The sequence below is a fragment of the Teleopsis dalmanni genome, chromosome 1 (genome assembly GCF_002237135.1).
Source record: "Teleopsis dalmanni isolate 2A chromosome 1, ASM223713v2, whole genome shotgun sequence".
Lineage (NCBI taxonomy): Eukaryota > Metazoa > Arthropoda > Insecta > Diptera > Diopsidae > Teleopsis > Teleopsis dalmanni.
In genome coordinates, this window is record NC_051846.1 from 155,626,311 (window position 1) to 155,645,106 (window position 18,796).

At 27.3% G+C, this 18,796-nt stretch overlaps 1 protein-coding gene across 1 annotated transcript; it reads left to right on the plus strand.

The window, feature by feature from the left end:
• Positions 1 to 14,073: 14,073 nt before the first annotated feature.
• LOC119669492 (leucine-rich PPR motif-containing protein, mitochondrial) lies at positions 14,074 to 17,552 on the plus strand. The gene is made up of 3 exons (XM_038079396.1): positions 14,074 to 15,106; positions 15,158 to 16,401; positions 16,463 to 17,552. The coding sequence occupies exons 1-3, from the start codon at positions 14,079 to 14,081 to the stop codon at positions 17,371 to 17,373; spliced, it is 3,183 nt and encodes a 1,060-aa protein (XP_037935324.1). The 5' UTR covers positions 14,074 to 14,078; the 3' UTR covers positions 17,374 to 17,552.
• Positions 17,553 to 18,796: the final 1,244 nt, after the last annotated feature.

Here is an 18,796-nt window from a genome sequence, read left to right on the forward strand (position 1 = left end):
AAAAAGTTTACATATCTATGAATATTTATCTAATTAAAGTGTTAAAAATATATAGAAATTGTACACGTTTTTCCATTTGTTTATTTTAGTTTTCTATTTTGTTATGTATGTGTGTATTGTGCTTAAACAAAAATTCTAAATATGTATATGGATTAAAGCTAATTTGAGCTGTATGAGTAGTAAAAGTTATACTTCTGACACTGTTGCCGTTTCACTGAATTTATTTTATTTGAAACACGTGTTGTATTGATTTTTAAAACAATTTTTAATTTTCTTTCTTTTTTCAAAATAAGGTACAATATTTTTAAATTTTTTTCTTTTTCAAAATAAGTTATATTTTTAATTACTTTTTTTATAATAAGATACAATATTTTTAATTTTTTTTTTTCAAATAAGTTACAATATTTTTAATTTTTTTTAAACATATGGTTGAAGTAAACAAGCAAAATCTTATAAATCAAAATGGTATAATACTATACCTAAAGTTAGTACATCTCACGGATATGTACTGAAACATTTAAAAAACTTATGTACCTAGTTATCTATCCCAAATTATACTTAGATAATACTGGTTAATACTGAACAACCACTATTAACTTTTAGTTTATTTAGAAGTTAGTCAGGGTCAGCTGTAGTCAGGGGCCTTAGTGATACGGAAAGATGTATAATCTTCAAATTGATTCTTATCTACGATAAAGTAAGTTAGATATCATTTTATAGAAAAAATATAAATATGAATAGGAATAATGATATTTGTAACCCGCATTTAAGCATATTAACAGCTATAAAAATAATATTCAAAATGTCTAACAAAACGTCATTAATTTAAGTGATTTCAATAAGTGAACATATTCCGAAATTCAAAACACCAAAAGAGTGTCACTAGTAGGTAGAGCAGTCATTATCACAGTTTCCAAAATAAAAATGTGGGCATAAATGGAGAGAATAGAAAAATATTTATGAACATTGAACATTGTGAGCATTAAATATGCAAATTAAGATAAAAAATTTTATTTCAGCGATAAGTACTGGTGATAAGATTTTACAAAACATCTAACACTCATTCACTACTTTAAAAAAAAAGAAAAAGATAATAAGATTGTTAGCTCTGCAACAGTATACAGAAGTTCGTAAGAGCAGTTTTTAGACCCCTTATGTTTAAGCAGTTAGTACAAAAGCTTGACTAAATAAAATAAATATAATATATATAATAAAAGATGGGAAGACTAAATGATATGCAGACATATTAAGTTGGCCGCGTTCTTACAAGAAAAAATCCAGTGCACTCATTAATATACCCTTCAAAGATATGAGTCTTAAGATAAGTTTGTTGACGGAACATAGCCGAATAGGGAATCATACTAAAAGAATGAATCTTCCGTTTAATCATTCATGTCGCAGTTATTAAAAAGATGATGAAAGTGCCTCACTTCTGCTTTGTTACTACTGAGCTTGGCGCCGTTGTACTGTTTTAATGACTTTCTTTTATTGAGATCTTTACCAACACTAAGTCTAAGATCTTACAAATCGAAACGTTACTATTTTTCAAAATACGTGTTAAAACTGGTCAAGTCGATTTATTACAGCAAACGAAAAACATAACTTTGCTATTATTGTGTGCCACTTAAATTCATTTTAAACACAAATCTATTGTCGAGCAGGAACCAATTATATCTAAAAGAAATCAATGCTCTACATCCTGGAACTTCTCGTCAATTACAACGCCTATATGCCGTTGTCCCGTATGTTCCAAAAAAATACTACAGCAAAAAATCTCACGAGCTACAACAAAAACAAAAGAAACCAGTCAAATTTGGTTTCATGTATGGCCGGCTCTACGTCCCAGAGCCACATAAACTTTTTGAAAATAATAATTTTATTTTTTTTAAATAATAATAAGTAAAATTAAATATAATAAAATAATAAATCAGAACTATATATATATATTTAAATATATATTTTTTATGATTGTATTTATACGGATACAGTTCTTCTTGAAAACGGCAACAATATGTATAACAATTTTTTTTTTGCACTGTCCAATAATATTGTATAATTACATGCGCGTGCTCAATATAGTAACAACTTAAATGACAGCCTTGCCAGATAATGAGGGAATGAAAGTTTTACAGTTCGTTAAAGAAATGAATGCATATCAAACACATACTATATACTACATCTATCTAATTTTATGGTATCAACAAAAGAAAAAACTTTTTCTTAATACTTGAAAAAATTGCATAGTAGTTCACACTTTTAAGAGCTGCTACGTGTAAATGTATTTGTCTTTTAATTTATTTATATATATTTATTTAAGTTTAAATGATATATGTATATATATATATTGACAAAAAAAAAGCATCTAACATTTTTTGAAATTTATTCAGAAGAGGAGTTTAGTTAATGGTAGTATAGTGAGGTTACCTTTAGTCAGCTAAATAAGCATGATGCGGCAAAATTAAAAGAGCAAACATCAGAAAATGTGTAATAAATGAGTACGCAAAACGTAAACAAAATTAAAGTCAAATAAACGTACAATTGAGTAAAAATATACAGTTATATTAGTATACAAAAGAAAATACATTGAAGCGAAAATGTGGTCAGGTCATTCAATGCACTTATAAAGCGTTATATTTATTAAAGTGTGGTTTTTAAAAATTTAAGTATTTTAATGTAATTTAACTAAATAAGTGCATCAACAATGAGTAAATTTAAGGTTATTTTTATTTTTAGATTAATGGCACATTCATTTATGAGCTAAGCACATTTTGTTTATATAACAACAAAACTGAAAACAATGACAAATACATATTCTCGCATAAACAAACGATTGTACTCTTCATTGCACACACAAGGCTCTCTTAAATTTTTATGCTGATTCTCCAAACACAAACAGTAAACAAACTAGAAAACTCCAAATTATTAAGAATAAAAACACATATCTATAAAAGTATGCGTAAACGTATTTACGCACATATAACGCAAATCAAAACTTTCCTTTCCACTTGCAGACAAAATAAAAAAATCAGCGGGAATAAAAATTTAAAACAAAATGCGAGTATCGAGTATTTACGCTGCTATGCGCGACTAAATACTCTTTGAGTTGCGCTCTTAAAATTTCAAAGTTTTGTACTCTGTTTTACATTCCAACACATTCTCAGTCTATCGAGTATTTATGATATCTCACAAAAAAAGATATCAAATACGCAGATACATTTTTAAATTTGGTTATTTTTTGTTGCTGTTGCCATTTTCTGTTTCTCATTTAACCTGCATTCTTCCGAAAAACATTATCTCCGGCCGGTTTTTTGTTGACATATTTTGTTTTGTATTTAACGGTGTATAAAAAAAATATTTTCAAATCCTTTGCAAATTAAGGTTTTAATATAAAATTTATTACAGGGTCAATTTAAATAATTATCGCCTTCTAAAAATAAAAATGTATTATTATTAATAGAAGCACATATATTTTTAGCCATACAAAATTGCAGTATCAGATTTTAAATCTTTCTATTTTATATTAATTCAATGTAGTATAAATGTTATTTTGTATTTTTTAAATATGTACATACATATGTTTTTAAAAAATAAACATATACATGTATTATTATAAAACAAGTTGTATTCTTGTATTTTTTTATTTATTTTGTATGCGTATTTATAATAGAAAAATGTAGGACAAATGAGTAAACTAACAATGCTGAGAGATAAGATACTCCTCATGCATTTATACATTTAATCATGTGAGACATAATGAAAATAAAAAAATAAACAAAAACATCAAATTTTATGGGTTGCCAACCAAATCCAAAGTTTGCATTTTGTTATAGAGTTTTTAAGATGTTTACATTGATGTTTAATAATAAAAATTTTAAATTGAATATAACTTAAATTTAAACTAACTAATGTTTGACAAAAAAGTTGCACTTCGAAAACTTTGCTTATACTATGTTCAGACACACTTTATTTTGTACATTTCAAATGCAATTATGCATAATACAAATTTAGCAAAAGATAAATTTGACAGTTGACTTCAATAAAATATTTTGGAAATATTTTGAAAGTAGTGCAAATTTTTAAATTTGAATATAGAGAAAGAACTGTAACTGTTATTAATTCAAAATAGAGTGAAAATTAATAATTTACATAATTTACCTGAAATCCACTAAATTTAATAAAACTACTGAATACCATCCTTTATAGTTATAATAATTAACTTTTAAAATTTCCCATATACAAATGATGTTTGGAGAATGTTATTTTTAACATTCGATTTGTAAACAAAAACATGATTTCCTTAATTTGGTATACCTTAATTTCATTTTTACGAAATTAAGGAAATTTTGCTATCTGAACATAGTATAAGCAATAGAGCCAAGAGTAGGATCAAAGGATTTAGGATTTATCTGTTAAATATATATAAAAATATTTATTAAAATATAGTAAATCTATATTTTATATTCCCATATATACCCATAATTTATCAGATCAGTCGAAACAAACATTTTTAATACAATTTAACATATTTATAATAATATTGGTCAGTTTTCCATCATTTAAATAAACTAATAACTATAAAAAACCTCAGCTGCAAACATACTATGTTAAAGTGATAAAAATAAGTACACAAAATTGAATATTAGTAAATATTAATTACATAAGATCCAAAGATAAAAATTTATTTTGTTATTCTTAAGTGCATTTAGTGATTGCGAGTACAAGAGTTATTCATAAGTTAGCATATTACATACGGCGTAGTTATGACAACACAAAAAATGTCTTAGAGATATTTTAATAAGCAACAAACATAGCTAATGAAATACCAGAACAATGTATAGTTTCTTTAGAACGTTTGATATCCCAGTGATTAATTGTAAAACCATAAGCATTTTTTTGTAGAATGGTTTTTAAATAGTAATTTAAAAAAAAAAATTTATTTTTAGTTAATTGAATTCTTAACTGATCATACACCCAATTCAATGGTGTACCCAATCCATGCTATACAAACAGTCATATGGCGAATGGTCGCTGCCATTTTTCACTATTTTTGGTTATGATTAAAAGGCATGTTATACAGAGAGTCATATCATAATCGATAGTCGAGGATAGCCTCGATACTGTGAGAAAATTCATATCAAAAGTTCTTTCTATCTCTCTATCAACCTTATTCTCGTGAGCATGTCTTTCTGTATAATAAAGCCCTAACCATACAACTATATTTTTGTTTCTTTAATTTGGAATGAAATCTCGAATTCATTTTTGTCTGGGATTTTCTAGTGCTGTTGGAACGGCAAGCAATAATAATATTAATATATATATTAGGAATGCAATAATAACTTAAGAGAGTAGCAGTTGAAAAATAAGATTTCACCGTTCCTAAATTGATTATATAAAAAATTACATTTTATTTCATATAATATCAAAAGAAAAGAACCTGAAAAAAATCTTATTTTCTTATGTATTTTCTTGGAATCGAAAATGAGTTATTATATTATATTAAATGGGCAACCCTATACGTTATTCGCGTAAACTTCAATATTCTTAAAAAACAAACAATTCTAAACGACAGGTGAAGTGAAATAATGTTTATAATAAATATAGATAGATGTTTGAACTCCATTTTAAAGTCATAACTGGTTAGTTATACAATTGTATAAAAATTGAAGTCAAAATCTATTAATTATTTATTTTATAAATTAATTTATTATTATTACGATTACCGAAACTCTGGTTAGTAGTGGTATTAATCAAATACTATTAAATTGTTTAGATTTTATAAAACATGTTTTAATTTTGTTTGTTTATAAAAAATGCTACAATGTAATTATAGTTATATATATAAATTTATTGTTTAACTGCTGATTTGTACATAATATAATTAACGAATATCATCTATAATATTTGTAGAATTTTAATAGTGGAAATGCAATTGCTTAGTTTTGATGTCGTTTACTTCTTAGCAACAAATTCAATCGTCCAGTCAAACCTAGTTTAGTTTTCGAATTCCAAAAAATCTGTTTTCTGATTTAAAAATATAAACATTTTTAAATTAAGCAAAATTTGCTCTGCCAACTTGATCTATAATATATTTGCACTACTATATATATATTGTTGCGTACGTTCTCACGTAGACGTGGTCATTCGCGATCGCTGGATCCCGATAAGTAATTAACCGTTTTTATTGCTCTTACTTTTGTGAAACGTAAACACACAATTTGCTCTAATCATAATTTTAAATCAAAACTTATTTCACAACTAACTAACATTCTTCAAAACTATTTAAAAAATTAGTTAAATTCAATAATCACAACATATATATATAAAACCTATAAATCTGATTTGCAATGCTCTTTGTTAATTTAACATAATTATTTGCTTTTTATTTACAAAAATGTGACCATTAAAAGAATAAAAAAACTATTACAAATTAATAGAAAATATTTTCTATTTATTGTTAAGAGTTTTCAAAATTTTGTTCACCACAGTTAAATAATACAGTGACATTTAATGGATAAAATCTTCTTTCGTCAGATACTTTTGGATTCTTACTGTCCCAAATGTGAATTTTTTTTTGTGGATGTATCTACTAAGCGAAAGATGAACCATATAAATGAATAGTATATGATGAGACAAATTAACACCACTTTTGTAGTAAGTTGTCACAAGTTCAACATGTTTAACAATTTTAAAATAATCCATATCATTAAACCTTATATTCACACAAATTATACTAATCACATAACGCTTTGGACAACGGTTTTATTTAACATATATCACTGAAACAGTAATGCGATATCAGGATTATCGAAACTAATAACCTACACTATAAACATAACCTAACATACAGTGCTCTCAGTAGTGGACGAAACATATTGAGACCTTTGTTATTATTATTTAATATCTATAAATGGGTTAAATTTATTGCTAAACATTTTAATAGTAAAAATGGCTTTAGTAATTCGTTTCGAAAAACTTACACTAAAATAAATTTTATTAATTTTTGTGAGATTTGTTGACAGATACAGTACAAAGTAGAGGGCATGAAAAAATAAATATATATAAAGATAAGGTTCGCTGACTCTGAGCTTCTAATTTGGCAAGACCCGAGTTCGATTCCTGGTACATACAGTCTCTAAAAATTATTTACGAATAATTACAAGAATACAAAAATTATTTCTAAAACCATTGATGATAGGTATTTGGCAGTACTCGAAACAGCTGTATGGTCAGCCAAAAATTCAATTAATTAAAATAATATAAAATGAATTTTTGTTGTTGTAGTTTACTATTGTTCGAAAAACCTCTTTATAAACTTAATTAATATACAAAGATTGAATTGACAACCTCTTTATATAATTATGTAATAAGAAAAGGTATCAATAAAATATTTTTTCCTAACACCAAGAGACTTCATGCCACCACCGCTAGCTATACTATCAACATGTATATACTACTCTAACAAATGTGCAGTTAACTCAATAATCAGTAATGGGTTTTAGAAACTATATATTAAAATCTTATTAAAAATCATTTCTATAAAGAGTAATAACAACAACAAGAATTTCATTCATTCATTCTTATATCGAAAAAAGTGATACGTCAATCTTATTATGTCACTACTGAAATCTTTTTATTGTTCAAAGAAATTGTTTAGCTGTAATTGCTGGTGCAATTTATTTGTTTTTGTATCTTAAACTTTAAGAATACAAACGCATTTGAATTTGCACAATATAAAGTGAGCACAATATAAAAATAATATAAAAAAGTAATAAAAATGAAAATCAACGAGAATTGTTTACGCTCAATTTACATCGATGAACGGAGATTTTCGGATCCAAGTAGAAATTACTTGGTTCCACACCAGAGCGCTGAGATTTTTAAGATATACTTTAATTACTATTCTATTATATGTAAGCATAAAATATTTTTAATTTTACCTTGTTAACCTGCTGTTATTGAAGAGTTTTTTTATTCAATTTAAAATAGCGAACACAAAATAAAAATAAATAGAAAAAAATTAATAATAACAAAAAAAAAAAAACGATCAGAAATTGATCGTTGCAATTTAAACTATAAAAAATTTATAAATATTAGCCATCATATTGTATACTTCAATACAAACTTTACCAAACTGCTTAATTTTTATTTCGGAAATATTTTTAAAAGAATTCAATAAAATTAAAAATTTCATTTAAAAATTTAATGAAAGAAAATAAATGTTTTTTACCTATATTTATACTTAAAATACGTATAAACATATTTTTAAATCTTTGTAAAATCGTATAGAAACAATATAAAAAAGATTTAAGTACTGTAACCTACTTATATATTATATAAAAAAAGGACAACCAGCGCAGACCGCTCTAGAAAAAGGATACTAAAATTAAAAAATAAAGCTTTCATCATCATCATAGTCCGTGACTATATAGTTTATATAGGGCGTAAGCCTGTTTAACAAGAGTCTTCCATTCTTCTCTGTTTTCTCTTCTCTTCTCAGCCCTCTTCTTCTGCTGGTTCCTACTTTGTTCTAATAAATTTTAAGTGGTACTCTCATATCCGGTATTCTTGTCACATGTCCAACTCATCTTAACCGCTGCTTTTTCATATATTTGTTGATTGTATTTGGACATTTAGTGTGGCTGAGATTAACATGTATTTGGTCTTTTCATAGTTTATTTTTATACCCATTTTTTGAACCTCTATTTCTTTTTTGAACCTCTATTAAAAAATTTTTTTTTTTTGGTATGTGACATTGCGAATTATAAAGCTTTCATATTATATTGTAAATATGATAGGAAAAGTATATGTTACGTTTTCCAAGACGTTTTTATTCTAATTAATATGGACAATTTAAATATTTGATCTGAAAATGTTCGTAAAATATCTCTTGTGAGACATACAAACCAAAGTAATATCCACGTAGCTTAAATGAATGAAAAAAATTTTAACATACGTGTGTACACTTCAATAACCAAACCATTGCAGTGTTTTCCAGACACAAGTAATGGAACTCACTTCGCAATAAAATGGATTCTACGCAACAAGATCCCAGATGTAAATATCATAATATAATCGGACAGTCAAGCTGCCATTAAATCTCTAATAGGATCTATAGCCAAATTCTAAACAATTTGAGAATGCTGGACTTTTCTTAAAGAGCTAGCTAGTCGTGTTGGTGTACCAACAGACCCAACTCACATGTGACCTAGATGACGAGTTTGCCCACTTAGCTTACATCCATTTTCATGATTTTTGTATTCCACTTGCAACGGCCAAGTAAACAATTAAACAAAAATATCTGAGTGTACTCCACCTCATGTATCAGTGTCCATCATTTGATAGCAGAAGATCTAAAATCTTTGGAGCAGCTTTCCTTGCCGATCTGACAGAATTGTCATTCTGAAAAATTAGGGACTTGGCCAGGCCAGGTTTATAGAGCTGTCAGGTTGACTAACTTTCGCTTGAATAGAGTAATCGTTGCTCGAGCGTTGATCTCTAGTCTACGTATGAACAACGCTAATTCATGGTTTTACAAAGAGCCATTATTTAAGCTTAACTAAGCTTTGAATACAAAGTCGTCACTCCTATCTAACCTAATTTACACCTACCATACAAACTACACTATTAGAACGGTTTTTTTACATTATTAATAAAGATATTTAAATTAAAGTTATTAACTGAAACTCGAAATAGTATATTAAATGTCAATGGCACGAACCTGAAACCAATAGTAAAACTTCTTCTTATAAAAGTATGCATTAAATAGAAATATATAAGGTGGAGTCCAAAATTAGCAGGACACTTTTAAAATAGATATTGTTAGAAGATATATATATTGGCAATTAGATGCATTGGTAGGGTAGTGATTAAGGTAAACAGAAGCAGAGGTATTGACATTTTTTGTTGTAAGTTTAATCTGTAGTTATTTCGTAATATTTTAACAAACACATAATAAAATAACCTTAAAAAAGAGTTTTCTATTATAATATACAAATTATAGAAAAAGGCATCAGATTATAGATATATTTGATTATTTATTTATTTATGATGTTTTAAGATATTTATACAAATTAATAAAATTAAAAATCATTTCTTGCAATATTCGCTTTTCATTGTTTTGATATCCCTAAAAATTAATAAAAATAATGTATGTAATAATTCGTTTTTATATAGTGTTTACTGTAGTCGTGCCAAAGTTGACAAAACTTAAAGCTTATTTTATTGAGTACTAAATGGAAGGGATGATAGTACAAACAAACAGAGATAAACTTCCATAACTCTAACTTCTATAACTTGAATTTTCTATAACTCGAACCAAAAAGAGTGCAACAGGGTTTTAGAGAGCAAATTACATACAATTCTGCTTCCATAACTCGGACTTCTATAATCCGAATTTCTCCAAAAATTGAATAAATATATTGTCACGTGCCAATAGTAATATGGGAAAGTGCATTCTATAAGTCGAATATTTGTTTTAAGTATGAATCTATTTTAGTCTTACGGGTAGTCCCTTTTTCCAAACCAAATGTTTAATTTTTTCTTTCTTATGTTGCTTCTTTGTCCAAATGCCAGTCGCTGGCATTTCGGCAAATAAATAGAATTGGCATTTCTTCCGCTGAATATGACCTCTAAATTGCAACTGCTTGATCAGGGAGTAATTCAAAATTTAAAGTGTAGTTATCGCAACAGAATCGTTTTCTTGAATAACATTAATGAAGACCATGAATTGATGTAAAAGTTAAGTAAATAAAATAACTTTTAATGCTACTCTTAACGATTGTATTGTGCTCTGAATAAATAGATCCGATTCTAAGCGCAACGGAAAGTAATGATAAGCGTACGGTGGATGATTTTGTTCATCAGCCTTCCAACAATGAAGTAGAAAACTGATTCAAATATCTAAATTTTTATTTGCAAACGAATGACACTACAACTGATGATCACTATAAGGCTTTGGGTAAATTGGAATCTTTTTTACTAAAAATAAAAAAAATTAAAAAACCCCAAACCCTAATTTCTAAATATTATTACTTACCTATAACTTCTGTGCTGTGTTCGATTTCAAATAAATAAATAAATATCTTAAAATGTAATTCTAGTTTCTTTCGAAATAGTACTTCGAGTTATGGAAGTTTGACTGTATTTTTGTAACAATATAAAAGGTGGATATAACGCCGTTATTTGTCTATCTACGCCTTTGGCAAATAATTCATATATTATCAAAATGATTAAAGACTTGATTAAAAACCAATTTTAAATGGTACATTTAATACAATTGATTAAAAATAATTTATAACCTCCGATTTTTGTACTATAATTTGCTATAATTTCTATTTTTATTGGGTTTTTAAATTTGAATATAAATTTGATTTTAAGTGGATTTTTTGATTTTTAGAGACAATTTTAAAAGGCAAATTAACAATAATTTTCCAGTTAATTATGTTGATTTAAGAAAAGATTGTAAGCTCGCGTTCAAAGACTAAACTGTATTTATATTTGCAATTATCTGCAGCACTGATCAGCGATTTAAACGAGATCATATCACAAGCACATGTTACTTTTCGAAGGTTAATATTTCTAACTTGTTAACGAACCACCTATATTTACACATATACATATGTATGTATACACATCACGTTTATGCGTATGTATATCAAAGTCATTTTAACATGACTTTCAGTTGTTAAAATAAACAATTACAATTATTTTATTTAGTTAACATCTGATTAGCATTACATAAAATGCATTCTATACACAAAATTTCAAAATCAAGATATGTTGCACCATTTGGATATAAAAATATCTAATGTCCAACGATTAAAATCATAATTATTTCTTCAACAGATTTGACCGCATAACGGAGAAGAAAAGCTTAAAATAAGAATATGAATGAACTAATATGTTTTTACAATTTCGTCATATAATTAATATCAAAAGTATTTAAAGTATTTAACAAGTCTTATTAAGAATATTAATTCTGATATATTGCCTTTGCAGAACCCAATGTGACAATTTTGAGTAGAAGAAATGCCTTAGATTCCTTTACATAATGGCGCACAACATAAGACGAAAACATGTGATCGCTTGCAACAACAACAACCAAAACACGCTGTTGTTTATTTTTTAAGGAGGAGGATATGTATACATACATATATGTGTTTAAAATGTATACAAAACAAGTTATGTATGCATGTATTTAAAAGTTTTAACTTAATTTTGGTAAATTCTTATTATTTTCAAATTGAAAAATATTTCTAGTTATTGTTACTTAATATGTTAGGATTTGTTATTTAATACAATAAACAGTTATTTTGACTTACCACTAAAATTTTTATTAATTATAAATATATTTATTCACCAAAACACTAACACAATATCAAAAATAAATTAAAGTTCATTTTGATTTTTATTTATATAATTTTTAATTATTTTATATTTTGAACATTTGTACAAGAGAAATTCGTGTCACACACGTTGTTTACAAAATAAAAATAGTAAATAGGATGGGTGCATTCAGTGTAGGCTTATTCAATCAATGAATACTTTAAAAGTTGATTAGTGAAATAAGTTTCAATATACAGTTGAGCAAAAAAAAAAATACTTGGCTGATATATTAGTCTATGCAGTAGTTAAAGTCTGAGATATGATATAAATTGAATGCATAATATGTATATAATAAGTATTTATTGTATATGTAAAAACAATCATAAACTGATTTTCTATTCATTGGTAAGTAAATTTATATATTCAAACAGCTTCTCAAAGTTAAAATAAATGCTTTAAAAATAAATATATAAATTTTTTATTGAAAATATATAAAATTGAAGTGTTAAATCACAAGTTATTATTATGATATCAATATAAAAAATAAAATTACTTTGATTTATTGGATTGCTGCCCAATCAATAATCAATAATAAACTTGGAGTTCAAAACCACCTAAAACTTTTAGCGATGGTTAGAGTGCTGTTTATTGGAAGGTTTTGTAGTTGATCAAGATGCTCAAAGCAGAGGGCTCCTAAAGGGACAAGTATCGGCTGTGTATGAGGTGGGCAAAGACAAAGTGAATGACGGGCATTTTCATCGTCTATACCACAGTGCGACAGGAATGATTAAAGTAGAGATTCAGTCTAAATTCATGTTAAACATGGTTTCTTAATCTGCAATGACCTGTAAGTAAACTTATTATAAGACTGATATCTCTACGGAGCATATCAATAAGAGTATTGGATTTCTTTTTACTGGAAATCTGGCCAAATGGCATACAGATGCCTACATATCGCCAAGTCTTCTCGTCTTTTAATAAAAAGTTCACCACAGAAAGTATACAGTAATAATTTACATGATGTTAACGATTTGTCCAGATTGTTTAGGTGATCCGGGTGATGTCCTGAAGAATCCTTTCTGGTTAGCTCATCTGTTTTCAATTGCTGAAAATATCCCTTTGATCGAGGACCCAGATTTGAGATATGTTAAGATATGTAAGCAAAATTGATAATTTAAGCATGACTTAAGTCAGTACTGACATCTACATTACGACAATGAAATTACATATACTAAAGAAATGAATGAAATAAAAAAAGGAAATAAATTTAAAGGGAAGTCCAGACATTTGCCATTTTATCACTCTCTCGATTACCGACCTACGTCTAAATTTCTATCGTTTATTATTAGGTCTTTACTGCTTATTTTAAAAATAATATATGAAATAACAACACTGCTGGCTTATTTAGTCCAACCTTTTTGAAATTGCTTAACTAAAAAGCAGAATTATTATTCATTTTCGAAATTTGTCTTTAAATTTTATTACGTGTTTTGCATATATCAGCTTAACAAAGTTTCCATTTTGTTATTTGTTCTTTTGCGCCATGCTTACAAAAAAAAATCTCTATTATTAAAAATACTAATTTGTCTAAACCACATCTGTTTCTTGTGTTGTTAGTAATTAAACAAATAATACTTTATTTAAGGAATGTGGCAACATCATGAAATCACTTTAAATTGCAAATTAAAAACTATCAGCTGGTAGAAATTTAGTGATAATAAACGAATATAAAAACATAAATTAAAAATTTCGAAATGAAACCGCATTATTTATTAAAAAACTTAACAAAACTAAATTATTTATATTCCACAAGACGTTTAACCTTGTCACAAAGAATAACATTATTCACAAAAAAAAAGTCATCTAATGCAATAAATTTTTGTTTACCGGCAACAACAATAATTGTAAATAACTCCAAGTACTGCACAAATGCAGAATTCAACCAATCTTCTCCTCAAATAAAAGCCGAAACTTTATTTAATTCATTAAATTCATATTATCAAATAAATGGCTACGTTAAAGCAGATACGTTGAACGAATTATTAGAAAGTGTTGAACGCGATGATAAATTGTCGAAGGAACAAATAGAATTCTTGCTAACCTTATGTAATCCAATACGTATGCCAACTGAAAATACTGCAGTTCGAAAGGAATTCTTTGAACGTTTATGGAATGTCTTAAAAACTCGAAACCACATTAACAAAGAATTATGCCATATAAAATTACAAATTTTTAAAGATAATCGCGTACCTTTGACAAATTTTCGTCAAATATTGCAGGAGTATGAAGAAAATGGGTGCACCACCAGCACACCAGACTTGTATTCCAAGCTTTTAAGGATAGTTTGTGAGAGTGGCAATATTCAACAGGCATTAGAAATTTTAACTGAAATGCGTAACAAAAATTTTGCTTTAGCTGAGGCGGATTTTAATAGTTTAATACTTGGACATGCACGCAGTTTTGATATAAATAACAGCTACAAAATTTTAGATAGCATGACTGCAGCTGGACTGTCTGCAAGCAGTGAAACTCAAACTATGCTTATTATTGCTCATTTAGAGAATAATGATATTCCTAAAGCAAAAGAAATTTTACATAAGTATCACGGCCAATTTAGTGCAGCTCAGATATTCAATATTCTGAGGTCTTGTTTAATCGTGGACTTCGATTTTGATTTAGAATTTATTTCTCAGCTTATATTAGAGATTCCAAAACTGGATTTAATAGGGCCCGAGGTACCGACAGCTTTAAAAAGTGTATGCATTGAAATGATTCACAATAAGTAAGTTGAACATATAAAATAAATGATTTAATTTAATCAATTTTAATTTAGAAAATTACCTGTTGTTTTGAAAATAATTTCTACTTTACCAAATCCGGAGTTTAATATAAATCAAAACACAGACACATTTGGAAATTTCCTCCTTCATCATATGTTTGCAATACGACATGAAACTGAAGGTATAATTGAAGCCTCGAAGCTATTAAAGGACAGTGGAAAAAATGAACGCGCCTTGCATGTTGCAACAGAAATAGCAATGAAGCGAAATCCACCAGTCGCGGTTGAATTTTTTAAATCCTTATCAACAGAAGAACCCTTACGTCCACATTATTTTTGGCCATTACTTATACATAATTTTCGCAAACATGGCGAAAGTGGAATAATACGTACTCTGAAGATTATGTCGACATTACAGGTAACATGCGATGAGGATACAATCATTCAGTATATTTTACCCAAATTGTCTATTATGCTTAACGAGCCAGCTAAAGCTATAAAATTATTGCAAAATGCTGGCTTGAAATCATCTCATATCATGCCCATCATTATTGAATATCTAATAACTCAAGACAAATTAGAAGAAGTATTCGAGCTATCCGAATTATATCTATCAAAATTTGATATGACCAAACTGATTCCAACTTTAAGTAAACAAACTGCCAATGTACGTGCAAAGAAACGATATTTTCAATTTGCCAAAATGCTTTCGAGTTTATTAAATAGAAATGAAAATCCAAAAGTTGATATTATAGGACAATTACTAATTCGTATGCTTGCAACACAAGGACGTATACGTACTGATGCCCTAGAGTTTCTAAGATTTATAAGACAAATGCATAAACACAATTTAAAAATATCTCCTACGGCAGTAAACGTTATACAATCATATCTAAAACAATTTGAGAACGATCATAGAGCAGAAGAAATACAGAAGACATTAAAAGACATGACTAACAAAAATTATATATTATCGGATGAAAGCGAAAAATCGTTTGATTTAAGAACATCATCATTTGCAAAGCATCCTCGTGATATGTCACTAGATGAGCTTGAATGTCATTTAATTGAATTAGAAACCAAAAAATTAAATACTCGAGGTGTATTAAGACGTTTATTGCAGTTATGTGTACGTGATAATCGTCTAGAGCGTGCTTTAGAAATAAAGACGAAATGTGATCAACTTAATGTAGACATTAGTCCAGGTATGTTGGCTAGCGTTTTCGACATGTACATTAAATTAAAAGACTTACCTAAAGCAAAAATGCAATTGGAGAAACTGAAGAAGACATTCCCAGGTATGTTTTGTTTCTATTTAATTTCAATACAATTACCTATAAATTTACTTAAATAATATAGGTTTTCAAATTGACGAACACAAAATAATTGATTATGCTGCTTTGTTAGTACACGATGGTGAACTTGATGTTGCTAAAAAATTACTAGAGCAACGTTCGGAAACTCAAAAAATTTTTGGTGGTGATTATGTTCTTAAAAATGTCTGGAATTTCCTTACAAATGTGGCAAATATTGCCGCCCAGATATCACCTCCTTTGGCTAAAGAAGAAAACATAACAAAAGAAAATTTTGAATTTTTAAAAAAATTGGGTTATTGTAAGATACATAATACTCTGTTGGGACCAATTGTGCGTGAATATTTGTTGCGACGAGATTTAAGATCTGCTATTGAGGAATTTAAGAAGTTAGCTCAGAGATACAGGCATACTCCTTTACAATTTGAAATACTTTCGTTGTTAGTACGTTTGGGGAACGCTGATTCCAAAGAATTCGAAAATTATGCTATAAATGTAGAAGATGCTCAAACCCTGTTGCGTGAGGTTATAAGCACTGTGACAAGTGTTCACGGTCAAACTAATTTAAACAGTGCTTTAATATTGGCGTTCGCTGAATCTGGTACCGATAATCAATTACGACGCTTAATGTTAAATCCTGAATTTCATATAAATGAAGAACTATTGCACAAGAATTGCGAGCATTTGGGACAGGAGGGTGCAGTGTCGACGTTAATGCGCCTAGCAAGAGCTTCTCGAAATCTTCGTACTATTGATGAACAAAGTATATACAATATGTTATTGAATAAATTTGTCAGTATAAATAATTATTCAGGAGCTTTAGATCTGTATGAATGCCTCGAAGCTGATGATGAATTAAAAATATCACAAGAGTTTCTACAAAATTTAGTTAAATTACTTAAATACAATAATGTGAATGTACCAAGCAATCTAGCGTTAAGAGCACAAGTTATATAGTTTGTAATTAATTTTATTTATTAATTGATTAATTTATGTTGCAATTATCAATTTTATAAACCTTGTTATAGATGAATGCTGTTTTTTACATAAAAAAATAAAAATTAATTGATCCTCTTTTTCTCATTACAACCTGTACTTCATATGAAATCTAAACTAAAATTTTTTGTAAATAATTAAATGTTATGACAGAAATAAATATCCATTGTTTTTATTTTAATGACGTTCATATACTGGCAATTTAGAATAGCGTTCTTGAATATTTGTGAAGTTTGATCATTTCGGAACGATTCCAGATAGTAATCTTTCTTATATCCACATTAAATAATAAAAAAAGTTATTTGACACTCATTATATTATTTTTAAGGCAGTATATAAAAACTGATTGTTAAATTATATTTTTTACATTTTCAAATAATTAATGCCTTATAAAGATATATGTTTTATTAAATTTGCCGATTATTTTATATATTTTTTCAAATTGATATACACAATCTACATTCAGCATGAAAAACATTGTATAATACCTTAAGTAAAGCACGGTCCTAATAGTTACTTTTGCGGATAATTCAATATAAAGGAGTAAAGTTGTGTTGTAACTAGCAGGGCTCTACATGTGGAGTCCCTATTAGATGTTGCGAGCAACAATTGCTCGTCAAACTCGGCGATTGGCTGGGGAACTTAGCTCTGGCTGTTCTTGAAGCCACAAAAATATAAAAACAATGTTTAACTATTGAAAACGTTATAAATTGACACTCGTATTACTGATAGCAAACACTCAGGATTTCATCAATGGTCACTCTATCCAAAAAGTCAAATAAGATTTTGGTGTGTAAAAATACTATACTTATAAATCCATTATTAATTATTATAGTAAGAAAATTATATTGTCTATTATTAGAAGTTAATTATAATTGGCAACATAATTACTATAGCGTATTACATAATTTCTATGAAGTTTAACATATATTATTCTCTAAATATCTGACTGCAATTAAATAAAAAAAATAATAATTTTTCTTTTTTTATTTATTTAGTTATTTTCAATTAAATACATTTTGTGTTTAAATTACATTCATAAACGCACAGACACACGCACTTATACAACGCACTGCAAAAACAAAAAAGCACACGTACATACAAAAATTCGCTCATTTTAACATTAATTTCAGTATAATTAATATAATTTTGAAATAACAATTTTATATTAATTTATTTTATTTTTCTTCTTTTTTTTTTCTTTTTTACTTTTAAATTATATTTGGAAATATTATTTTGATCATTTATTTTAATATACTATATAATTTACCTGCAAATATGTATATACATACATATATATAGTGTATACATAAACATATATGTTTATATATATATTATATATATATATATTATATTATATTATATATATATATATATTATATTA

What these genes read in the sequence shown, in the direction of transcription:
- LOC119669492 (XM_038079396.1), top strand. Translation starts at nt 14,079, where the DNA reads ATGAAACCGCATTATTTATTAAAAAACTTAACAAAACTAAATTATTTA. An exon ending in ATTGAAATGATTCACAATAA is followed by an intron (nt 15,107 to 15,157) that starts GTAAGTTGAACA and finishes ATTTTAATTTAG; the next exon opens with AAAATTACCTGTTGTTTTGA. An exon ending in ACTGAAGAAGACATTCCCAG is followed by an intron (nt 16,402 to 16,462) that starts GTATGTTTTGTT and finishes TAAATAATATAG; the next exon opens with GTTTTCAAATTGACGAACAC.